This window comes from Colossoma macropomum, unplaced genomic scaffold (genome assembly GCF_904425465.1).
Source record: "Colossoma macropomum unplaced genomic scaffold, Colossoma_macropomum, whole genome shotgun sequence".
In the NCBI taxonomy this organism is placed as follows: domain Eukaryota; kingdom Metazoa; phylum Chordata; class Actinopteri; order Characiformes; family Serrasalmidae; genus Colossoma; species Colossoma macropomum.
Genome location: NW_023494804.1, coordinates 11,054,251 through 11,080,785, shown reverse-complemented (window position 1 = coordinate 11,080,785; position 26,535 = coordinate 11,054,251). Strand labels below are relative to the sequence as shown.

The 26,535-nt window shown below is 39.0% G+C and overlaps 1 protein-coding gene across 1 annotated transcript; it reads right to left on the bottom strand.

The window, feature by feature from the left end:
* Positions 1–237: 237 nt before the first annotated feature.
* On the bottom strand, positions 238–26,535 carry aebp1 (AE binding protein 1). The gene is made up of 20 exons (XM_036594986.1): positions 25,928–26,535; positions 21,793–22,062; positions 21,614–21,673; positions 19,468–19,554; positions 19,267–19,353; positions 18,935–18,994; positions 18,753–18,812; positions 17,507–17,584; positions 16,833–16,942; positions 16,352–16,491; positions 11,905–11,989; positions 11,560–11,704; positions 10,776–10,855; positions 10,457–10,580; positions 8,399–8,595; positions 8,120–8,293; positions 5,891–6,284; positions 4,109–4,248; positions 3,290–3,389; positions 238–1,343 (listed from the first exon to the last, which is right to left on the bottom strand). The coding sequence occupies exons 1-20, from the start codon at positions 26,202–26,204 to the stop codon at positions 793–795; spliced, it is 3,219 nt and encodes a 1,072-aa protein (XP_036450879.1). The 5' UTR covers positions 26,205–26,535; the 3' UTR covers positions 238–792.

Sequence of the window (26,535 nt, the reverse complement as noted above, 5' to 3'; positions counted from 1 at the left end):
TGTGAGGTCAGACACTGATGTTGGACGAGGGGGCCTGGCTCGCAATCAGGGCTCTGTGTGGGCCAGTCATGTTCTTCCACACCAAACTCACCCAGCCATGCCTTTATGGACCTTGCTTTGTGCACTGGGGCTCAGTTAGATGCATACAATTGTCCAAAATGTCTTGTTCTGCTGAAGCATTAAGATTTCCCTTCACTGGAACTAAGGGTTCTAGGCCAACCCCTGAAAAACAACCCCATAGGATTATTCCTCCTCCACCAAACTTTATGGTTGGCACAGTGCAGTCAGGCAGGAAATGTTCTCCTGGCATTTGCCAAATTCAGACTCGTCCATCAGACTGACAGATAGAGAAGGAAAATCCATGTCATGGAGCTCGTGGCGCAAAGTTTTTGTGCTGATTGTAATGTCAGAGGAGGTTTGGAACTCTTATTGAGTCAGCAGAGCGCTGGGGACTTTTATGCAGTATGCGCCTCAGAACTCGGGGACCCTGCTCTGTAAATTTACGTGGCCTGTCACTTCATGGTTCAGTTGCCGTGGCTCCTAAACGCTTCCACTTTTATAATAACGGCACTCACAGTTGATCGTGGAATATCTAGGAGGGAAGAAATTTTGTGAACTGACTTGCAACGATGGAATCCTCTTACAGTACCACGCTCAAATTCAGTGAGCCCTTTAGAACGACCCAGTCTTTCACAAATAGCACACTGCATGGCTGGATGCTTGATTTCATACACCTATGGCAATAGTTAAGAGGTGTGTCCCAATACTTTTGTCCATATAGTGTATCTGTGCTTAATAATCATCTATTCTGTATGCAAGGTCATAGTCCTGCGTAGGCTCAGACTCTTCAATTTCAGCTTCATTGGGGACGGCTGTGGGTGGACTGTCCTGCCCAAACCAGGAGTCATACCAAGAGTCAGAGGTTTGTGTTGTTAACTGCGTGGTAGTAGTGGGCAGCGGAGTGGTGGTGGTCGTACTGGTGCTGGTGGCCACAGTGGTGGTCATGTTGGGCCTCATACACTTCCATCTCCGCACTGGCATTCTGAATCGACGTAAACACCATTGTCGCTTACTTAGGGGGACAGTGGACGGGCCTTTGTTGTCAGCACCTGCATTAACTGGACTTTGAACCACAGGTCTGGAGGTCACACCTGGTTTCTTATTGCTTTCCATGATTTGTCTAATACGGGCCCAGTTGGACTTTGTTAACGTGAAGCTGCACGACGTGGCCCCCGCCTCATAGCCCACCATACAGAGCCGTGTTTGAGGCGAATAACCTTCCGCTCTTGCAGTGACGCGATACTCTCCTGGGTTTAGGAGACGCCAGTAATCACCAGTGGAAGCTTGAGTGGAAAAAGCAGAAAACCTGAAATTTCAGATTAGGACAGCCTGTACAGAGGCCTAGTACAGAGGCATTATTGATAACTGAGCCTTAAAGGACCCATGCCATGAAAAAAAAGAATTTTTACACATTTTACAGTTTGTTTGACATTGTTATAGTTTCCCAACACTCAGTTCACTCCCCAGTCTTTACAGTCCATATATGGAAACTAAGCTGCATAAACAGCCCATTTTGATTTCATTGTTTCTGTGATGGTCACAGAAACCAACACATTTACTTACATCTGCCTATTCAGCGTACAGCAGTTTAGCCCTGCCTTTTCATGCTAAAGTTACAAGGAGCATTTCAGCACATACTGTGTTTTGAAGTAGACATGATACAATCTAACCAATCAGAATAGACGTTAATCATATACAGTCGTACGCAAAAGTTTGGGTGCCCCTGGTCAAACTCTGTTTTGTTGAAGTACACATTCTCTACAAAGAACACAGTTTTGCACATTTTAATTCACAGTTACTGTTTATTTGCTGAATACAACATACTGGAAGTAAATAACACGTAAATTGTGGCCTGTGTGAAAGTCATTGCACATTGGATATTTTATGTTTTTTTCCAATATGTTGGACTCTTTGCTCTTAACTTTGCTCCCTATAGAGGATGTGTTAACTTATTTTCACTTAGAAAATCAACAAGCATGTAACCAGGAGTGTTATTTTGGCACATGTCTGTATATATCATTATTGTTGGAAGAAAACCTTGTATCTCCAAAATGATAACTTTACAGGAGAAGGAAAAAACCTACTTTACTTTTAATGTAAGTCAATGGAACCAGAGTTTTTTCCAAGTCATTTTGGGCCGTTTCTTTTGTCCATTATTCATGAAAACTGAAAAAAATGGAGATACAAGGTTTTCTTCTGACAGCAGTGTTATGTCTTATGGAGATAGTGACAATAACAGCTTGTTTAACTGAAGAAATGAAGAGAGGTGATAAAATGTTAAATGTGAAAATAAACTGTGGCTGTTTCAGTACATAAAACCATTCAAGCTCCATAAAAACACAAAATGCAACAAGAATGCTGAATATTGCTCTTTAAAGCGATGGCTTCACCAAAAATTAAATTTGCACAATTTATTCCTTACCTCAAATGTAACTGATCAAACAATATACCGCTGTTGTTGGAAGAAAACCTAGAATCTTCATTTTTTTACATTTTTCAGTTTCTCACATAATTTGAAAATGCCTGTTGCCCTAAACATTATATGTAAATTTCATGATGAATGGACTAAAGAAACGGCTCAAAATGACCTGGAAAAAAAAGTCTGGTTACATTGACTTACATTAAAAGTAAAGTATGCTTTTTCCTTCTCCTGTAAAGTTATTTTGGAGAGGTTTTCTTCTGACAACAGTGAGATATTGGGTGTCCCAAGTTTCCTTTTTTAGTTTTGCACTAAAGCTAAAAGGCCAATGTAGCTGACAAATAATGGAAGTGTGCTAGCATTTTTCTAATTGTGCTAACTACATGCCTAAATCATCACAGACTTGCTGTATTGAGTTGTTAAGTAATCTCAAACAGACTTGTTTAAGTGGTTTGTGACACTGTAGGGCCTTATGTTATCTAAATATACATCGTATAGCCATGATAGTGGCAGCCACCTTGAAGCCTGAGTTTTTGTCCATGTTTATAAGCAACAGTGTGTCAGAAACCACATAAGCAAGAATGTTTGAAATTAACAATTTAAGGCAAGTATGCGATGGTGGAGTATAAGGTTCCATTACTTGATAGCTACATTAGACTAGCTTGGGTGAAAAAAAAAAGAAGAAGCAACCTTCAGACACTGAACATGTGTTGGCTGATCAACTACATTTGGGATGAGGGAAAAAATGTGCACATTTAATTTTTGCCAAATGATTACTTTAATTGATCAGTTATACACAGTAGACGTTACCTGTTTTGACGTCATGCCTGATGCCTTCCACTGATATGCTGGCATTCGCGATTACATTTTGCTCTGTGTCCCTTACAATACCTTTGATACCACGATGCACCTGGTTGATGACATTATTTCATTTTATTTACACCAGCTCAGATTTATTATGGAGATATTCTTTAGTATATGCCTTAAAGGACAGTTCTGCAAATTCTTCAAAATCTCTGAATGATTAAGTCATTGGAAGTCATTCAGAGTGGTTTGGTTAACTGTAGAGAAATTTACTACAGTGGTGGTGTTTGGAACCAGAGATCACAATGTCTACAATGCAAATATAGCCATTTTATTTACTATCCAGAAATACAAGTGAAGCTACATTGTCTTCTGAATTTATATGTGTGATGTTGATAATTGTAAAATAGTGGTAAATCTTTGGTACTATTTTGCCCTACAACACCCCCTCTGTCATGAATGGATTAAAAAAAATATTTTAGGCCAATATCTTAAAACCTTTCTCAAAACTATCATAAAACAATGTCTCAGGCGTCAGGAAACACGGTCATAACCATTCCATATAATAACTTTCTTTGAGGGAGCTTTTGGAGGAATTAAACTCTTCAGATGTCTGGTTCCTATCACCAGCACTGTGAATAATTCTGACTCTGTAATTTTCTCTAAACGAAGCATTTCACACCAAACCACTCTGAATTACTTTGTTTTACATCTTACTGATTTAATTATGCAGAAATTTACATACAGTAATCAACCCTTAAAACTTTGAAATGTTATACTTATTCATACATTTTTGTGTATTTCTGTTTTGTGTTTTTTTCATACCTGCTCGATGAAAGCTAGCAAGGCCTCTCGGTTGTTCTCCCACTCCTGAGCCAGCTCACTCTCATGAGGAAACTTGTCACATCCCAGGAAGATGGATATTTCAAAGCAGTTAGTGTGAAGGTAGCTGAAATCATTCATACCTATGGAAATACAGAGTAAAAGCATATGAAAAGTTATGATTTTTGTAAATCGTAAATTGTATACTGGTTCAGTATACAAAGGCCAAACAAAAGCCCTCCTAACAGAGTGGCTGGAGGGGATGCCCGGGGGGCAGCTCGCAGGGTCCACGTGGGTGGGACCCCAGTCACCTGGCCAGGTAATCGAACCCCAGGCCCTTCTTGCTGTCTGGCGACAGTGCTGCCCGCTGCATCATGTGTTTTATGTTTTGTGGACATTTCAATATGATTGGATCAGTAGAAATGGTTCAGAAGTACTAAAAACCAAAGTAATGGTTTAATTACATTATCGTACATTACATTTAGAACTTTCTTGCAGTCCCACCAAGATCATGGGTCTTTTTGGTGTTGTTATTGTTGTGGTTTGATTTTGCAGCTGCTTTTCCGCAAATTGCACTTTGTTTTGGGGAGATTTGCAATTAAACTGTATAAATTGTGATGACTGTATATGTTTCTTCAACTAGTTCTGAATGTAGCCTAGTTAGTTCCTGACAAAAATATGTGAGCACCAAATTGGAAAGTGAGGTTACCTTTAAGAAATAACAACATAAAGACCACAGTTCGAGTGAAATATTCAGAAAAGATAAGGAATAAAGTCAATTAAGGGCTCTCAAACTCAGTTTTGTAGGACATCCTGGACAGTATCCTAAAAACAATTAACTCAATATTTTCCTAATGTAAACAAAAATAAAATAAAATAAGAAAAGGGATTATGGATTATATCACCCCTACAGCCCAAAAATTGTGTTACTTTGTGACTGGAAATTCCTGGAGGGGCTAACTTGCAAAAGTAACCATTTTGGAGATACAATGATACTGGTGAAATCTTCACATGTATATGAATGATTCTACCAAACTGGTTCAAAGTCAGAGTTCAAAAACACATTTCAGACTTTTAGCTGACTTGGACTAAAATCTTTTTGTTTTGAGTAGTCCGATACCTTTATTAAAACAAATGATTGAACATTCCATTTTGTCACTACAAAACAAATGTTTTGGTATTGACTGTTTCGATAGTGACAATTTTAGTTCATTTTGGGCAGAACTCAAAAACGCTAGCCAGTACATGGCTAGCAAACACATCTTTGGACAGTTGTACAAACATAAAATCATGACATTTTTCAATAAAAATAAGTGTGTGTGACAATTCTTTCAATGTTCCACACTGATTTTCAGACTTTGGGACACTTTTATATCAAAACAATGGAATCTAACTGCTCACCATGTGGCCAATGAGGGACAGGAAAGCATTCTCACTTCCTGCTCTAAAATTTTTCAACTTCACTTTAAAATAAATTTTAAAAAATCTTTTTAAAAATTACAATGAAAAGATGGAAACACATGTAAGTGTAAGTGTAAATGTAATTTAAATTATTACTATTTCAATTAATGTATTTAAATAGATCATATCATAATCTTTATAAATATCTAAATTTTTAACAGATAATTGGTTTATTCAATTGTTTTACTGTGGTCAGTTTTAACTATTTTGGTAGAATGGTCCATATAATTCAAATTGCATGTATTACCCATGTTTCCCACTAGATGGACACCTTTTATCAAAGTGTGACTGATGAATTAGTGCAGCATGTCTTTTCTCACTCACTGCCTACTACTGGTTTCCAGCTGGCATGATTGATGATGCCCTGGCCCCCTGTGATGTCATCAGTGTGGCAGGAGCTGCGGTATGTCTCGGTCATGGTCAGGTGGCTGTGGGCGTAGGTCATGGCCAGCCAGCGGAACATGCTCTCGTCAGCTGTCTCCCTCAGCGCTCCCTCGTTCTGCCTCTGGATCCGGGCCCAAGTCTCCTCGTTCATGTGGTACTCCACTATGGGACGCCCATAGCGCCGCACCCCTCTACCATCCATGCTACTGGCCCTGGGTGGTCTCTGCATGTCAAAGGGGTACGTCACAATCTTCTCACCGCCCTGCAGGTTTGCTCCAAGAACAAAGGGTGTTCGCTCCATCCAGGCGATTATGGCTTTAGTCTCAGCAGCAACCTGAACATAAAATATGGAGAGATCTGAGTAAGTACGCTACTCTAATTTGGGGCTGATGGTACTGTGTGAGGAAGAGCTAGAATTAAAGCTGCCTTTTTCTGTAAAACCTTTATTTTTATACTTTATATTTTGTTGTTTTTTAAGAAAAAAAGAAGTGAACCTAACCTCAACAACAAACTATTTAAATTTTCTTCTACAAATATTAATGCAGTTTCTTTATATTTGATTAATTTAAAAATGGAAAAATACAGCAATTGTGGCATGTGCAAAAGTTTCTTCCGGTTGTAAAGTCTTAAAACCTATTAAACTTGTTAGGTGTTAACTGAGACGTTAGGACTGATAATTGAAGGTCAATAACTGTCATTAGGAATTGCCAGTTGAAGACTAAATCTCTAAATCTCTACGCAGTTGGCTGAGGGTCTGAAAATAAAACTAAATGATGTCAGAGGAAGGCGAAAAAAAGATATCAAAGCACTTCCAGCTAAAAATTTGCACTGTCCAGAAATGGCAGTTAAGGGGAACTGTGGACATCAAGGCAAGATATGGAAACCAAGAAAACTCTTAGATAATGCAAAGCAAAACCCCCATATAACAATAAAGGACCTGTAAAAAAAACTAACTTTAGTAACTTTAAAGGATTAAAAATGTTCTTAATTTTGATATAAGTTAATGAAAAAATTATTCTTATTATTCCAAGTAATTTTGGAACATTTCTGTTGGCGCATTTATCATGAAATTCAAATACAATGTAAAGCTTAGCTGACAGATTATGTCAAAAAATGAAAAAATGTGCAAGAGGTGCAAAAATGGAACATAAGAGGTTTTGTCCTGACAGCGAGAATATGATCTGCATGAAAGTCAATGTCTGAAGTATGCAATAGAACATCTAGTTAAGCCAGAAGCATTATGGAAACAAGTGCTGTGGACTAATGAAGTAAAAATAAAAAGTAATTCTTTGGCCTCAATCAGCAGAGGTATGTTAGGAGAAAAAAGGAGCAGTATTTGATGAAAAGAACACCTTGCCAAGTGTTAAGCATGAGGGTGGATCTATTATACTTTTTAGCAGCCAGTAGCACATAAAAACACAGCATAGCTAAATGGAAGAATAAATATAATCTAATTCTGAAAGAGAAAGTAGCACAGTTAATGAAGACACTAAAGATAAAAAGAGACTGGCTTCTAATCCAAAACATCCCTCAAAATCTACTTCAAACTACGTCAAGAAAAGCAAACTGAAGTTTTTGGAATGAACATTGAAAATCTGTGGGTAGATCTTAAAGATGCTGTGCATGCATGGTGGCCCAAAAATATTCTGCAAGGAAGAGTGAGTGAAAATTCCTGAAACAAGAATAGAACGACTCCTTGCTGGCTACAGAAAGCATTTGCAAGCAGTGATATCAGCCAAAGGGGGTATTACTGAGTACTGACTTACTAGTGTGTCCAGACTTTTGCGACAATTCCGATTTTATTTTGTTCTATTTTTGAAGTTCATCAAATATAAAGTAACCATGCATTAATATTTGCAGAAAAATGTGTTTATTATTTTAAATAGTTTGCTGCAGAGGTTGTGTTTACTTCTTTTTATTTAAAAAAAATCAACAAAATATGTTTAATGTAAACTTAATGTAAACATTCAACTTTTTCATACAAATGTATATTTATTATCTAAAAATTGCCCCACCTTTAGTGAGGTTTTAAAAATGCATGAGTGTCAGATCTACAGGACCATGTATAAAAATGCAGATTTTAACTGGGCTGTTTTAAATGTACAAATTATTAACAGAGTATGATGGCATATAAACAGAGGCTTTAAAAAATATAATTTTATTGCCCACCGAGCCATTCAAGAAGTTCTCTGGCATGGGGATGTGGTGGTTCGGCACAATACGAGGAACCCAGCCCCTGTCCTCTGCGCCCCACAGAATACTGTTAAGGTCCGGAAAGTTCTGGAAAATGTCGTAGCCTTCCTCTGTCCAATGTCCCAATGCCCAGTTTCCCATTTCTGAGCCCTAATCAGAAAAAAAACTATATTAGAAGAAAGGCTAGAAAACAGATCATACAGTATCAATATGCTTAGGTGATGGAGTATAGATTTATTAAGAAGCATTTCATACCATTTCATAAGCCAGCTCATATCCGTCTGGGTTGAGAGAGGGCACCAAATGGATGCGCACTCCGTCCACGAGGCGGCGCACCCGAGGGTTATCGTCATTGTACTCCTTACAGAGGAACTGCATGAGTAATAGCAGGAGTTCTCTTCCCAGAACTTCATTCCCACGCAGTCCTGCAGTGTAGCGGAATTCTGGCTCACCTGGAAAAGATATGAAAAGTCAAGCATTTAGCACACTTTACTAATTTTTTAGCTCAATCAAATTTTAAAGTTACTTTAAATCAGACTTGATTTTCTACCTTGTTAGTTTGTGTGTCTGGTCATATTAAAGGGGCATTCTGGCCAGAGTTTTCTCGAGTTTCATGTTATTTGCTGTATTTTGCTTTATTTTGTAGCACAGTATTATATCTGTCAGCCTCCTCAGGTTTTAATTAACCGGTGATCTCTGACTTCAATATCCAGCATGCATTACACAAATACAACATACAACCAGGGTGTGAAATACAGGGCGTCCAGGCGGTCCGGGACCTCCTAATAAACCTCCCTGATAGTGGTTTCACCCACAAATATGTTATGGCATAGGCATTAACGATAATGTACTTTAGTGGTCTTTGATGCATCAAAAAGCTGTAAAGCTTTTTGATGCATCAAAGACCACTAAAGTACATTATTGTTAATGCTTATGCAATGAGTGTTAAAACTTGTGCAGTGTAGTACTGCATAAAGTATTGAAAGTTTAATATTTTTTCAACAGTACAATGTACTTTCAGTTATTTATTTCAAGAGCCCAAATGGAAAATGGAATTGTCCTTAGGTTTCTTTTTTTGTTAAGAATTTGATGTAATAAACATTGTTTCATTTTCAAAATGTACCATTCACTCCTCTGTCCACATACAGCTGTGCAAACATCTTAGGCACCTGAGAATTTTGATTTTAAAAACCAACGTTTCTGGTTCTAACTTTAGGTAACAAATGAGCGTGTAGAGATTTTACATATGTCAATGTGTTCATTTAACCATTTCCAAACCTCCCTGCATGGCAGCCCTGTATTATCTGTAAATATCATCCAACACTTGATCTGGTTAATCAATACTTCATTATGTTAAATCAAGTGTGCGGGTGAAAAATCCATGTGATGGCTGGAGGCATCCACAAGGAACCTGTAACTACACTTTCTTCTTCAGATATTTTCTTGAAAATACTTTATGGTATTTATATTAATTTGCATATTTACATATTATTCTTTTGCATACATTATGGTGGCACACTGGGTAGCGCTGTCGCCTCACAGCAAGAAGGGCCTAGGTTCAATTTCCCAGCGAGGCAACCAGGGTCCTTTCTGTGTGGAGTTTTTTGTTCTCCACATGTCTGTGTGGGTTTCCTCCGGGTTCTCTGGTTTCCTACCACAGCCCAAAGACACGCAGTCAGGCCAAATGGAGTTACTAAATCGCTGCTAGGTGTGACTGTGAATGTGTTTGGGTGTCTGCCCTGTCCAGGTTCTTCCTGCCTTCTGCCCAATGAGCACTGGGACAGGCTCCAGCACCCCCTGTGACCCAGGAGGTTAAGTGGCTTAGAATGTGTGTGTGTGTGTGTGTGTGTGTGTGCGTGTGTTTATAAGCATAAATGCACTTATTACAATGCTAAACTATATATTTAAATATAATATATAGATATTTAAAACATGTGCTCTTGTGCACTTAGCCTAACAGACTTAGCCTTACAGTGCCTAAGCCAATTTGGAAATTAAGCTGTAAAATCAGCCCATATTGAATGAATTGTTTTTGTGATGTTACAAAACCATCACATTTACATATATCTGCCTAAATGGTAATGTAAAAATGAATTACTGTTTTCGGGACATAAAACCTTTTTAAATAGGCTAAAACTACTTTCAACGCTGTATTTTGTACTCTGGTAAGATTTGAATATCAAGTACACATTAGTATGTTTAGTACTGTGTTTATTGGGCTGTATTTTGACATAGCATTAGTCTGGTGTTGAGGGCTGTGACACTACACTTGGCAAAATTCTGGTATTGTGACAACCCTAGCACTCAATGTACCTGTCTCATGTTCTCCTGGATTGTCTGAGATCTCCATTGCGTACATCTTCAGTCCTTGAGAGCTCTTGCCAATGTTGTAGATTCTGGTGATGTTGGGACATTCCTCATTTATCACTTTCATCATCTGTTAAAGAGGACAAAAAACGAGGACCCCAACCAAGTGATGATGATGGAACGATAAGGCTATGGCCAGATACACTCAACAAGAGTCCAAGAAGAGTGCTATACATGTTCAGACATGAGTATTCAAGCCTTGCCCTTTAACCTTGACACAGCAGCAAAGTGCCTGTTGGGAATGTGCTAAAGAGAGCAGCCTCACCTGCCTCATCTCTTTGTAGTTGTGGTGCCTGTAATCCAGGTCATCAGTGGGCGTAACGTCATTTTCATTTGGGAAGCTAGCTGTTGGAATAGGGTAATTTTATAAACTGAGTTTTCATATCATCGGTTGATCTTAATTGGGGGAATTATTCCAATTTTCCAAAATGTCTGCATCATTCCATCATTGAGATGTTACAAAAGTCAATCAGAGCAGTTTGATGTGAAATGGCTCTTTACAGTGGTTATGACTGGAATCAGGGGTAGCAATGGGTACAATGCAAATAAAGCCATTTTATTTATTATCCAAAATTCAGTGACCCTAAACCTCCATTTGTTTTCTTTGTCATGTTGATAATAATAAAATTGAGATAAATCTGAAATATGTTTTCTTTTGGTACTGTTGCCTTATAAAACCCAGCATGTACCTCTCTGACATGAATATACCTTTAAAAAATGCATTTTAAACCAAAGAATTCTCTCAAAAACATCATAAAACAATGTCAGGCATGAGTCAGCATATTCATAATCAATAATGTAATAGCTTTCTGTGAGGGAGCTTTTAGAGGCATTAAACGCTTCAGACACTTGGTTCCCATCACCACTACTGTGAACAATTCTGGCTTCTCTAGAATGGAGCATTTGAAATCAAACCACTCTGAATGACTTTTGACTTCATAATTTGAATCAGTTATGCAAAAATGTTGTAAAATCAGCACATTTAACAACTTTAGGTGGCTATTATTGTTCACCAAAGTTTAAAATGATTACAAAAGCAAAGCCCTTACTAGGCAGAGGGCAGGCAAGCACTTCCAATCTCATGCACAGACTGCCATTCCAGCTTTGGGGTAGGATTCGGATATACCGTGCCACCACAGGATGAGAGAACTCCGCCTTCACTGGAGTGTCTTTGTCAACATTGCCGTAAAAGAGCTGAAGTGTAAAGAATCATAGTGGTTATTTAACTTTAAATAGACTCATTATTTTGCTTTCACATCATGCAAATAAAATAACTTTGCTAATGTTTCAAAAAAATATTGCATTATCTGCATGATTATTTGTCACCAAGATGCAACAGTTATATACCACATTACTGTATACTATTAATCATTTGAACTTAAAAATCTGGTCACCCATTCAGCATAGCCATCGTGAAGCACTGTCCAGTCACGACTGTCGTTGCTGAAGGCCACAAAATATGATGAAACAAAGTCATCACTGCAAAAGAACAAGAGTACATTTGGTTAGAAACATGCCTCGCCTTAAGGTGATAATTTGCAAAAAAAATCAAATAGCAACAAACATATTTAGCGCCTGAAGTTTTTCACTGGAGCTAAGAGGCTAATGTAGGGGATCCTGAGAGGTGCAGCTATGTAAATGTTGGCCATATTTTCTGAAGACTGCAAGACCCTCAGTGTGACTACGGCCAAGAGTGGATGTGATTCCTAAAGAGCATAATTGGCCTTTGGGTGGGTAGGATGGTCCTCCCTCTGCCCCCATCACTCAGTGCCATGCTTGCTAACACGGGAGTCTGTTAGGCAGAGGTGGAAAGTTACAAATTGCATTTACCCTTATTATAGTACTTCAGCACATTTTTCCTGTAATGGTACTTTTTTATTAAATAATTAAACCACAGTACTTTTCATTCTGTAGTCGGCTACATGCTGTAATGCCCATGTTAGGAACTCCGGGTCTGAGCTCCATTTCTCTTTGGCCAGAATGAATAGGGTTTTCGAAAAATCGCCTCTAGCGCCCCCTGTGTTAAATAAAAATGTTCAGAACCCGATTCGTTTTGTCCTCTGAACATTCTTCTCTCGAATAACACTGGATCCTCTGAATCACGAGGTCGATAAAGAGTTGAAAAATGAATATTGCTCCATGTGAGCTAAAGCGACTGCGCAGTAAATTCACGTCATTAGACTGGCGGCCTCCTTAAGCGGGTTTTGGCAGAGTACATTTCCATGTTCAGACTGAGGGCAGAAGAAAAGGAGTAAACAAAATCAGCAGGTTTCCCTGCAGTTCTGTTCTTCATCTGATGCTCACTGAAACACGATAGATCTCTCCTTTTAGCTTGATTTGAAAAGCTGAACAAACGTACGTACCTGCACTCAGGCTAATCCAGCACAGACTCAGCTTTATATCACTGCTGACCCCCTGATGAACTGATTTAGGCTCTCTGAATATCCTAATTATTACTTTAATGCTAATAACATTTTTCTGAGGACATTTCTCAGGACATTCGCCAGCTTTTTGTTCGACTTTTCCCTGTTCCACCTTAAATGGTGCAGCAGTCACGTTCTGAACCGCTGAGCCATTTAAGGTGGAACGGAAAAATTTGAACAAGCAGCCGGCGAAAAAGAAGCTGAGTTCAGCTTCATGGAGGGTTGATATGAGGATGTTTCTCTATTTCCGCTTAACGGCTGAGTAACATTAACTTATTTTGCTGTTTCACAGAACCGACAGGTCAGTATTTTGTCTAGTTTGCTAATGTTTGTGATGGCTAATCACAGCTGCTGCACCATTTAAGGTGGAACGGGAACATTCAAACAAGAAGCTGCGAAAACAAGCTAAATTCAGCCTCGTAATTTTAACACGGGTAGTATTTTTTGATAAGGAGTTTTAGCCAACCACCATGTCCCACCTAGAGGTTTTATTTACGGGTATACCTGTAAATATGCGCTACAGTAGAACATTTTGATAAGGTAGTGCAGCTGGTCAGAGCACCGCCACAGCCCGCCTTTCGTGTAGATTAGTGGCATCAAATCGATGCGCAGTAGCTTTAGCTCGCTTATAGCGATATTAGTATTATAGCTCTTTACGACCTCGTAATTCAGAGGATCCAGTGGTATTCGGGAGAAAATTCTACACAGGACAAAACGTCTCGGCTTCTGAACATTTTTATTTAACACAGGGGGCGATAGAGGCGATTTTTCGAAAACCCTATTCATTCTGGCCATAGAGAAATGGGGCTTAGACCCGGAGTTCCTAATATGGGCATAACGAGGACTACAGAATGACGCACGGCTACAGTGGACTGTTTGAACCAGCGGCCTGTCTTCTCCTTTTCAACATCTCAGCTTACAAGCAGTTAGCTGACTGGCCAGCTAATCTTAATTAAACTGGTACCGAGTCCTTTTGCTATTTTCTTCTTACTTTGTTGTTTTAGGAGAACAAATATGGCAACTATTTATTAAACTCAAAAGCTGCTAACTATGTTTTATTGCAAGTGGCTGGTTAGCTAGCGAGGGCTGTAGGGCTCCTGTACGGCTGTCACTAAATACTATATTATTAACGGAGTAATCTATCCATTATTTTGACTGTTAATCAAATGATTCATTTTCTTTCAGAGGTAAACTAGGAATTCTTATATAACCATCTAATCATGGAATGCATGTAATTTAATGCAAGACATGTGCCTTACACAGTACAAGATGTGTGAATGTGCGCTAGCAGAGATGACTGATCAGTCACAGGACTCAGAACTTTGTTTTTCTGATGTAATGTCATATTTGACTTTAGTTTTGTTTGTACAGATTATTAAATAATCATATAATGACCTTACAACAATCTCAAAATGAGAAACATTAGATGTATCAAGTAGATTTAAGATGATTTTTCTTGCCACAATATTATTTTTGGCAGTGTCACTCCGTAGCCCAGAGCCTCCACAAATTAAATAATGTGCATCCCTAGGGCCCCTTTCCCACGTTTTGCCTAGATCCCCAGAATCTGCCCCTGTGACTGTATGGGTACTGGGATGTAACTGCTGCCCTTTTAAGGTGGAATGGAAATTCCAATGAGAAGCTAACATCAGCCTTGAGAGATTAAGGTCTCTAATTTAGCGTGAGTTTGAATCTGGTACTGACTGACCCATCAGGCAGTCCTCTATAGAGTTCTTTTATTTGTAAAACGCTGATATTGCAGTCTTCATATGTGAATCATGTGAAGCACCGGCAAGAACTGCAAAAAGAGACGACAACAATAAAAAAGCTACTTAAGGAGGATGAGGACATATTTGAGCTGGTGGGCGGAGAGAAAATGATGACCTTAACTTACTTAGCTAGCTTTGGCTTATAGCATGTTGACTGCCATGATAATATAACATTAAAGATAAAAGCTTTTGGCAGTTTCCATTTTATCAGGGACGGTCTTTCCTCTAGGTAAAGGTATGCAGCCGCCTAGGACCACCATGAGCCAAGGACCCCATGAAAATATAAATTCGATATACTGTACATATCAGTGTTAAATAACCTGCTCAGGCTTAACAGATTACACAGTGCTTGTGATAATATTAGTATAGATCCAGTGTTGAAGTCATTACTCAAAACTCAAAAAAGTAATCCATTTAAGTTACTAAGTACTTTTCTCAAAATATAATGGGATTATGTTCCTTACTATGTCCTGAAAAAAGTAATCTCACTGCTCATTACTTTACTTCTTTACTTTACATCTACCTTACTCAGTACCAAATTATCTCACTATATTGGCAGATACCTTTACTTGTTTCAGGCATTATTTCTTAAAACGATAAAAATAACCAGCTGATACAGTGAGATACTTTTGCTTAACAAAATTACTTAAATAAAAAATGTATAGAAATAAGTTAAATAATCTTATAATATTCTTGAAGAAATCTCATAATAGGAAATATTAGATATAATGACTAAGACAGTAAAAAATGTGCATTCAAGGAGCCCCATTCCTGTCTTTTGCCGAGAACCCCAGAAGCACTAAATCCACCCCTGCATTTTATTACTAGCTAGCCACCTTGGTTATCTCAGTGTAGCATATAAATAATAAACTATAAACTACTGAGAAATGAAATAGATGAAAATGTGCAGATTTTAGAGTAAGTTATTTTGCACAAAGGCAATGATGCACTCTTAAAAAAAGATAGTTCTGCAATGATTAGTAAAGATCAGGAACACTCGAACCATTTGCATATAGAACTCTTTGCATCATGAAATTAAAGGAGTATTTGTTGTATATGGATCTATATAAAAACTTTGTGAAAAAGGACTCTGCTATTGTTATGCTATTGTTATGGTGTAAAACTTGTATCAATAGAAGGACGCTTTTTGGTGCTATATAGAACCATTTTCAAAAAGGTTCTATATAGAACCACATACAACACATTCTCCATCAATCTGAATAACCATTTCATGAGGCAAAGAACCCTTTAAGCATGAAATGTTTTTTGAGTGTTCATGGTTCTATATAGAACCATTGTCTTTACTATAGAACCATTGAAGCACCATTTTTTTAAGAGTGTACAGTTAAGATTCTGGGGCGGACTGGTTGCATCATGTAATTCAGGATCTGTAAAATAAGTCGCATTCCAACCCTGGAGAGAAATGGCTAGCAGGTGGAGTTGGCCATGACAAAATTGGGTAAAAATGGAATGGAAGCTAACATCCTGCCAGTTAGCATCATGCAAACTGCATGACTAAATCATTACACGCTTGTCTCAAACCCCATCGGTTGTTAAGTAATCTCACACAGACTTTGTTGTGTGGCGTCTGATGCTGTATGACATACAGATCATACTGAATGTCTGTTATGGTGATCCCTGTTCCTTACTTTGTTTCAGAGTGCCTCCCCTGGCTGATGACCCCAGTGTATTCCACCTCTCGACGAGCATCCAGCTGAAACCAGTGCTCCTTCTCCTCACTGTCTGCACACCAGCCCCCTCCGTAAACATCATCCTCGTCATCTGAGCTCTGGAAAAACAGAACAAAGTTGGGTAAATATGTTTTTCAGAGGGGAAAAAACACAGAAAAAACCTTCTACTCACTCCTCCTCTTTCGCACAGTATTATATATTTGAGCTACATAACCTCCTAGTTCCAGTGCAAAGCTAAAGAAGCAGACTTTAGACACCAAACACGTCTTGGTTGATTGACTATACTATTTGAGAAAATAGTGTATATTTAATTTTTAGCGAACATGTTTCTTTAATGTCATAAACTGTGCAGTTAAATAGATTAATATTACTGAACACTGGATCACAATTTCTGAGCTCTAAAGTCCAGTCATAACTGCAGCAGCAGGCGTGTGGTCACCTGCATGTTCAGGCGGCCTCTCTGGGCTGAAAACCCATGATGGGACATGGAGGAGGCCAGGATTTGGTCATCGTCCACGCGGTGTGACTCCATGCCAAGTGGTGGACAGTCTACGGGAAGAAAAAACGCTGTCGTTACAAAGGCATTTTCATAGTGCATGATATTTTTACCACATTGTTTACAGCAATAACCACAAGCACTTTTCACAGTGCCAAGCAAGGCATAATTTTGCTTGTTGTCATAAAAAGCCTTCACCCTGTTCGTGCAAAAGCAAAACACTGCAGCGATGACTCTGACTAAATCACTCCAGTTTGAGAACAGCCCTTTTGGGAGCAGAAGACCATTTGCAGTGTGGACAGGATGGAGTGGGAGCCAACAGCGATGCTGGCTCCTCTTAAAACAACCTAACACAGAGACTCAGTCAGGGCCCACAAACTCAACACAGGCCTCCCTCCAGTTGGACAGGAAAGAGGCTGTGGGGGGGAAGCACAGCTCAGTACTGACATTTACTGCAGTTTGCTCAGGCGGCTTAACTGTAACCTTTAAAAAAAAAGCACATGTGTCTCTAATACCTCATAAAAAAAATACATTATATACAGCCCAGCTTCACCAGAGTCGTTGTACTTTCTCCTTTTTCAGCAGATAATTGGAAGATACTTTAGAAAAATTCTCACTCTTTGGTTCAACATAAACAGGGATCTGCTTTCTTCTTTCTTCTTCCTCCTCTTCCCACTTTTTCCTCATTTCTTCAGCTGTTGTTAGTAGAATGAAGACACAGGATTAAAAATTTAGTACTAAAAAGCATTAAAAAATTGTGTTAACTTTCCCTAATTAATGCTTTAGCACTGCATTCATCAACAAAATGTGAAAAGAGGTGGAATTTACTACATCTTCGACATTTGTTTTTGCATTTCTCAACCTAATCTCTATTTCCTGCATCTGTAGCATATGATGATTACAATGCACAAGCATTTCCCTGTACTTAGTACAAGAACAAAAAATCTGCTGACCCAGAATAAAAGCCTGTGTTGTTCTTTTAAAGGAGCCAGAATGAAAATATAACCAGCACTACATCTGTTGTAAACATGCCACCTTGCCTTTTACGGCAGTGCTGTGGTAGACTCTCGAGCAAGATTTACTGGTTTAAAGACTAGGAAAACACCCTTCTGATGATGCATCGTGAAGGTGGAGGTGAATTTTGAAAGACTATACTTTGGGGTTCATATTTGGGGGCAGGCTGTTTGATAATTTTTGGTAGCTAGCTAATTCTTCAACTAAATTGTTCCTTTAACAAAGAAAGAAAGCTTGACACCCAGTGATAAAGCTAGCTGGTGCCACAGATGCATTTATTAGCCTCAAGATCAGTGGCTAGCAGTCAGTATTGGTTAACAACACAGGGATCCCCAGTGGTTGTATGATGGATGAAAACCTGAAAGCAATACAGGATGAGGCTGAAAGATGCAGCGCTACGCTACAAAATACTGCATAACATGGCGAATAACATATTAAATGCTAGTTTTAGGCCGTGATGCCCCTTTGAGGAACTATGGCTTTTCACATTTTTCTCATTAGAATTGTTTTTTAATTTCCTTCTGCGCTCCCTGCAAATCCTTAATCCATATCTGTTTTGACTGCCTAATTGGCTCATGCCTTCAGCTTCAGTGTTTCAGTGTTGTCGTTCCAACCATGGTAACTGTTCTCCCTCTTTTCCATTGTGTTTTTCTAAAAACAGGGTATCACATGGAACATGTGGGCACGTTATGGCCGAAGGGTCTCCTATAAAGGAAAAGGTGAAATTATTACGAAGGATAATTCTGGGCTCCGACCACCCACATGACAAGAGAACCTAAAGTACGTGTTGACAGTAAGAGGTCTAAAGGGAGCTGCACAAGATATATGAAAAAAGAGAGAGATTTAGACCCTTTTTCTCCTTCTCCTTCCGTTTTTTCTCCATCTCCTCCTCCAGCTTCTTTGCCGCCACTAATGGGAATGGGAGAGAAGTAACAGAAAGACATTGAACCACACAGGAATGCTATATAATTTAAGACTTCTCACAATATGAGCCTTTTAAAAGTGATTATCAGAAAAGAGTGTAGACGTACAGTCCGCATAATCATATTCCTCATACCAGGGGGTTACAAATGGTGGTGCTGTGGTCTCCTCTACACAGGCATAAAAAACAAGAGAAAATGAGCCAGTTTGTAGTAAAAAAGAAAGAACAAACAACTCGTAACATGTTTTCTGTTCGCTGTAATCTTGTATGTCCTGCTTAAATGTTTTGCCTCTAATTGCCAGCGGTCACTATTTCATTGCTTCCCTTGTTTATGTCATAAAAGATCTCCTGTAAAACTTGTGGGTTCCCCTCTTCATGCAAGAGCTATGTCAGCCCACGCCTGCTCATTAGCACAAATTTGCTTGGATTAACTTGGGTTACCTGGGATGGGTAAATATATGCTTGGATCCTCCGTGGTGGTGGTGGCCTCCTTGCGTCTAGGGAGGAGGTCAGGCTCTGGCACCTCATCTATCAGATGAAAGAGTAAAACAGAGAGGTCAAAAAGTCCAACAGTGTTTTAATGGTGCTCTTAGTTCTCATTTGCTTCTCTGTCGTGGGTTTACACTCTTGTTTCCAACGTACGTCTGGCATCCCAGTAATCAGGATCATGTTCCTTAGGGATTTTGGTTATAGAAGGTGATGTTGGCTCTTCTTTCTTGATGAGAATGTCTGTTGAAGAAAAGGAGATGAAAGAGAAATTGCTAGTAAAACATAGTTTCTGCAAGATCGGGCCATGGAACATCTTGAAAGCGGCAAGACGGAAGTCATAAAAAATGGTTGGTTTGTTTACGTACGCTTCTCTTGCTGAACACTTGCATTTCAGTAAGTTCTACAATTCAACAAATGTTTCAACATCTAATGGTGACCATATGTTAGAAGTTCTGAGACTGTTGATATCTAACAAAAAAAAAAGAATATTTACACACAGCACTGCGCAAAAGTCAGAGACCACCCTTCATTTTCAGTGTCGAGCAATAAAAAAATAAAAACAAGAACAGAAAACATATATTTTAACATAAAATTACACAGAAAAAAGGCCTCAACGCCTAAATATAATTTCAGTATTTAGTTTTTCAGTATAAAGTGGGTCGACCTTTTGCATTTATTACAGCTTCCATTCATTGTGGGGGGACGTGTTTTCACTTTTTTGAAGAAATCTGCAGGGATATTTTTTCCCACCTTCAAAGTTCAATCTTACAAGTTGGTTGCATTTTCTGCTTCTCAAGATCCAGACAGTCCCAAACACATTTAATGACGTAATGGCTTCTTCAGAGCTATGTCCTTACAGACCCATAGTGTTGAGTAGTTTCACAGGGCTGGGATGTGATCTCATAAAGAGAATATCTGGGGACAGCCATGAGAAGTTCTGGGCTAAATGTGGCTGGGAATGTAGACTTATCAGGGTGGGAACAATCTGTGTTTTAGGCCAATCCAGTGCTTTGTGAAGGTGGAACTTGAAGTACGCGATGATAACACACTTGTCAACATTTTCTGACAGATAAGAAGCCTGTTGTTAGCTCATGGATGTAACATAAGTTAGCATGCCTGAAAAGACATCCACAAAACTCCAATCAAGCATTTGAGCGTGTGTTGCGTGCGCAGGGAACACATATGTGGTCAAAATAAACATCACCATTACTACAATAGCATTTTACTAGCTAGCTTGTTTTGTTATCAGTTATACTCTGGACATAAAATTTGCACAAACTAGGTTAGGTTTTACACAGGGCGTAGCTTTGTTGGTGGATTTTCGACTAGTCGCCCCATGGTGTGTATTACTGTTAAGAGATCACGTCTGGCCCCGCAAGACTAAAGGTCGACTTTTATTCTTACAGTGAAAGCATGGACAGTCCTTTTTATCTGATGGTGACAGTTTTGTTCTACCAGGTCTTCCAGGTAGTTGTTAAGAGTGCCATTATCTCTATATCTTTTAATGGTTTTTTTGAACTCCACTTTTGGCAACTCCTGTTTTCTCACTTATTTTGCTTTGACTTTCCTCCCCTTCCTTATGTAAGTGGATTATCTTATATGTAATCTCAGAAACATCTCCTGAAAAATAAATGACTTTTACTTCGTGGCTGTTTTGGGAGTTGAAAAAAATGAAGGGTGGTCTCTGACTTTCACGCAGTAATGTAGAGTAATTGTGCTTTGTTATTAAACTTAATTATTATTTTGGATGGTTGTACTTGAGCATTATTGAAATAGAATGTTTGTACTCTTTCATTAAGTCTTCAGAAAGCTCATTAACAATCTCCCACTTTAATTGATTTTTTCACTTTCTCTTGTCAATCATTTCCAAATTAAAAAAATGTGCAATGAATCTGGCCACAGCTGTGCTAATTTGTCTGTGAGAACAGGTACTGTCCTTTAGTCACCACATTACACATCACCGAATTAATTACACATAACCATTTGTTAAAGCATTTACTTTTTCCTCTTATATACAGTATTTATTTTTATATAGTCAGGCTTATCATAACAGAAGTTATTTACATAAATCAGTCTTAAAGGCATGGTAACAAAACAGCCTGTTTAATTCTAAGGCATAAAGAGAGGTTGGAAAATGGTCATAAAAAATAAATAATGACCATTTTTGGTATATAAAACCACACAAATGTTATAAGTGAGCTAAGAAAACAAGAAAATATTAGGATATTATAAGTATAGTTTCTCTGTACTGATTATCCAGAAGATCTTGGGACAGAAGGGTGAAGATGCTTTCACTTACCATGATCTAGGCTTGGAGTCTTCTTCTCCTCAGTTTCCTTCTGCGATACTGTAGGAAATACTGACAAGACAAGTGCACTTGAAAGCAACATACTGATATAATGTCTAGATATTATATGTCATGTGAACAAAAATCATAAATTGGCATTCACTTAACAGCCAGTGCTGATGAATACATACATGTGTCCCATCCAAGTTCTCTTAGAAGTTTCTCCTCTTCCTCCTCCAGGGTTGTTTTTTTGGTCGGAGGGCTCTCGACCTTCTTTTTGGGCTGTGGTGTGGTCTTCGGCGCTTTGGGCTTTTTGGTGGGTTTGGGTGGTTTAGGTTTTTTGGTTGGCTTCGGTGGTTTGGGCTTCTTCGTTGGCTTTGGTGGCTTGGGCTTTTTGGTGGGTTTGGGGGGTTTCGGTTTCTTTGCCTTGGCCTCCTTCTCTGCTGCTTTCTTTGCCTTGGCTTGTGGGAGAGGAAAAAAATAGCTAATGTACACTTGAAATAGGACCAGAGGACTTGCATATAAATGTGTAATATTACATAAGTTTTCCTGTCTCTGTTCCGTTCGGTTCAGTTTTGACACTGGGTGGAAAGCTATCCAAAAAAAAATCAGTGTGAATGTTTTTTCAAACATGTCTGCTAAGGAACATTTGAACATAAGGATAGGTTTAGGATAATGACTCACTGCTGCACAGACACTGGATAAAGAAACCATTGGACTCCAGATTGCCAAACCACAGAGTATTGTCTTGGAAGCCAACATACTTTTTGGACTCATGACCCAAAGAGGAATTCCGCTGACTGTTCAAAATTTCTTCTTAATTAAATGCTTCAGATGCAAACAAAGTCATTCAGAGAGGTTTGATGTGAACTGCGCCATTCTAGAGAAACTTACTGACTCAGAGTTGCTCACAGTGGTGGTGATAAGAACCACAAAAGCACTTACAAAGATGTTATTACACAAAATTATACTTCTCCTGATGGCTGATGATAGTTTGTGAAGGTTTTGGTTTTTAAAACATATTTTAAAAGCCATTTGTGGCAGAAAGGAACATGCAGGGCATTATAAGGCAAAATGGCCAAGAACACATATATTGTTATTTTCATATTAACTGCTATTTAACCAGTGTTAACATTACATATGAAAACTCAGGTGATGTGTAGGTTCACTGGTCGTTTAGTAAATAAAACAGCTATGTTTGTATTGTAGACATTGTAACCAGTTGCTCTCTGACTTAAGCACATTTTGAAAAATCAGTGGAAATTCCCTTTAAATACTTTAATCAAACATTCATTTATTCCTTTGCAAGTGGAATCTGACGTAAGACAGTTGGCCACCAAAATGACGCTTTCCATAACCCCTAGTGTTTTTATGCTGCTTTGTGAAGACAAAAGCTTCACTCTTTATCAGCCAAGGTAAATGAAGGAAGATTAATCATCATGATGTCTGTCTTCAAGCCTCAGATGACCTGTCCAACATACAAACCCAATTCCAAAAAAAGTTGGGACAGTAGGTAAAATGCAAATAATAACCGAAAGCACTGATTTGCAGATCCCTTTTGACCTGTATTCAATTGAAAACAAGACAAGATATCTAATGTTTCAGTATATACACTTACTCTAAATTGAGGCTTGCAGCAGTTTCCAAAGAAGTTGGGAGAGAGGCATGTTTACCACTGTGTTACATCACTTTTCCTTTTAACAACATTCAGTAATCATTTGGGAACAGGGAACAGCTCCTTAAGATACTCCATTGTCATATGTTATGCGTCATAATACGCCACAATACACATTTCCACTGTACGTCAGTCCATCTCAGATGAGCTTTAGCCCAGAGAAGTCAGCTGTGTTTCTGGATATTGTTGATATATGGCTTCTGCTTTGCGTAGTAGAGTCTTTGCTTCCATTTGTAGATGCAGCGATGAACTGTGTTTACTGACAAGGGTTTTCAAAGTATTCCTGAGCCCATGTGGTTATATTCATTACAGAAGCATGTCGGATTTAAAAGGGGTTAAAGGTCATAGGCATTCAGTTTGAATTTTCGACCTTTTACGCAGAAATTTCTCCGTATTCCCTGAATGTTTTGATGCTGTTCTTCCCCTTAGAGGGGGAAATACCTAAAATCTTTGCAAAGGCTCATTGAGGAACGTTGTTCTTGAACAATTAACACATTTTTGGCGAGGCTTGACCATCCTAACTCATAAAGGCCTTTCCTGAATGCTCATTTTATACCCAAGTTTTTTGGAACATTTCACAATGTTTCTAGTCTTAAATTGCCCCTGGCTGATTTTTTTTTGGAATGTGTTGCAGGAACATACAGTTGTGTTTGTACGTCTGACCCCAAGACAGACAGAAGTCACGGAGGCCTACAGGAAGTATTTACTACCAGCATAACTTAAAGGGGTATTTTGGCCTAAAACTAACATTTAATATTATTAATTATTTGTCCCATTATGTAATATTCTGTAGCACAGTATTGCATCCCTCAGCCTCCTTTCTGTGTCTATTTTCTCTCACTACAATACCCAGCATGCATTAACCACTAGGATTGCCCCATGGCAATAAAGTACTACTGTTTGCCAGTGAAGCCACTGATGTAGAGGCTAATAAATACAGATGTGATATTCTGCTTCCTAGCAGTGACATTAGCTTACAGGCTTGGTTCTAGTTTTTCAAAAGGTCATGCTACCTTCAACATACACTATCTGAAGGGGACTTTCATGGTTCTTAAACTGGAAAATCTTGCTTTAGAGACTCCTGTGGCACCACTGTAGGCTGTAGTATGTAGGTATAGTTTAGGTTCTACAGGAGCCAGAGTGCTCCTTTAATGAAACCTTTTGCACATCCAGAGAGTGATGCTCATAAATTTTGTGCTCATAATTGCATGCGTTGAACAGAGCAAATAGAGGCTGTAAGCTTTGAGTTTTACAACTATAAAATACAGCTGGGTGACAGTGGTAGCAGCAAATGAAATGCTGCCGAACCCAATCCAGACCACAGAGGCATAAATCTATGTGTCTGGAAAGGCAGACACCAAAACTGTATTTATTTCCTTTTTCTAATCTACTTATCAGCTATGATTGACTACACAAGATTATCTTCATATTTGTCTGAGAAGCTTCAAGCTACAGTACTCTGCAAAAGTCTGAGACTATCCTGTGTTTATTTAATTCCCAGTCAAAATGGCAGTTAAGTACATTAATTAGGTAATTTTATGCTTCTCACAATGCAAGTAATCATAAACACATTCAGTGAAGCTGAGGGCTGGACTTTGGGGAGGTCAGTTCATTGTTCTGAGAACACCAGCAGCTTCTTTGTTTGATTTGCAAATGTTCTTTTTTAGTCCATCTCCTTTTTTCAGTATCATGTTCTTCACAGCTACACATCCTTTAAGACCCAGAGTGTTGACTTATATTCTCGCAGTGGGCGGATGGACAGAAACACCTGTGGATTTTTTCAGATTTGAAGCTTGATTTTCTTCTCTCTTTCAAAGTTGAAAGCTTTGAATACTGTTTGTTTGATGGTGACATGTTTGGTTGATTTACCAGGTCTTGCAGGTGGTTGTTAAGAGTCCCATTTTCTCTGTATCATTTAATAATCTGTTGAATTTCAGTTTTGGAAACACTTTCCTCTTCCTTATGTAAGCGGATTACATATCTCCTGAAAAATGAGTAACTTTGTTTTGATTGATAATTCAATAAATAAATGGTGTTCTCTGACTTTAGCACAGTCCTGTAGATCTTCTGCCACATGGCTTTTTATGTAAGGCAGCAGAGACCTAACACGTAGTAAAAGGCTTGGAATTGTGAACTCCTAAGAGAGATAGCTGTGACGGCTTCAATGCAAACCAAATGTTGGGTCTGTTGTTCTTCCTGCCTCTCCGAACTAAAACCACACGGCACTCTGCTATTAGCAAAGCAGAGTGAGGGATGAGTGGTGGGGATTTGCGTTTTGCTTGACCATGCTGTTTTCAAGAGCCATCTGTGATTACCATCTACTCCTTCGCTTTACTACTCCCCAACTGTAATCTCTTTTCCATTCAGGCGCCTCTCGGCAGCATGCCTCCGGGAGAGAGCACAACATATTAAGTGTGTCACTAGACTGAACAGTCCTCGTTTGCTGAGTAACTTACATAAGAGGAAGAAAGCTACACTCAGCCAGTGCCAGATGTGTCAGCATGACAAAACGCAGCTGAACATCTACGGTCCACTGGACCTTCTTTGACGTTTACCATGAACCGTATCTACGGAAATGTCTTCAGAGCCTAAATTTGTGCATGTCCTTTAATAATGCACAGCAGTTGGAGACTGATGGTAATGCCGCTTACCTGCTAGCACCTCCTCAGGTGACTTTTTACTCCCTGGTTTGTCCTTTTTAGCTTCCACATCTGCCCCAGGTTCATCCTTCGGAGTATCTTCTGGCTGTGGTCCCTGTATTTCTTTTTTCTTCTGATCAACAGCAGCTGTTTTTCTTGCCCGAAGACCTTTGGTTGCCTGGCCAGACTTGACCATGCCATCTGCCTCTATATTCCCAAAGCATGCTAAGATCCAGCAGAGAGCAAATAAGGTGAGCCAGACTGGCACCTTCAACCTCCACATCTTCATCGCTGATTCTCCTTGCTCCACTTATGCAGTGGAATGCAAAAGAACGGAGTGGTGTAGAGCTAAAGCTACAGCCTTGCTGTCATTGAAGAACAGCAAAAGCGCCAGCAGATGCTCCGTCAGCACAACACAATGGAAACAGTTCACACAAGAAGTCCAGCAGTTCTGAAAAACAAGCAGATGACCTTTGAAAAAAGTGTTAGTCCAGATGTTCTCAGTCAAAACATCTTATCCCAACCTGAACTTGCCAGAAGTGGAATCAGTAACCCTGGTAATAAAGTTTGTGTCCTCTTGCATTTGCTCTCTTGGACTAGACTACTACTCCAGTCGAATT

Bases quoted from the DNA above. Each gene is read 5' to 3' on its own strand.
- aebp1 (XM_036594986.1), bottom strand. From the start codon at position 26,204: ATGAAGATGTGGAGGTTGAAGGTGCCAGTCTGGCTCACCTTATTTGCT. The intron at 17,585-18,752 runs GTCTAAATCTCT...TACTAACAACAG, and splicing joins GAAGGAGAAGGAGAAAAAGG to CTGAAGAAATGAGGAAAAAG. The intron at 8,294-8,398 runs GTATGAAATGCT...TTTTCTGATTAG, and splicing joins ATGAGCTGGCTTATGAAATG to GGCTCAGAAATGGGAAACTG.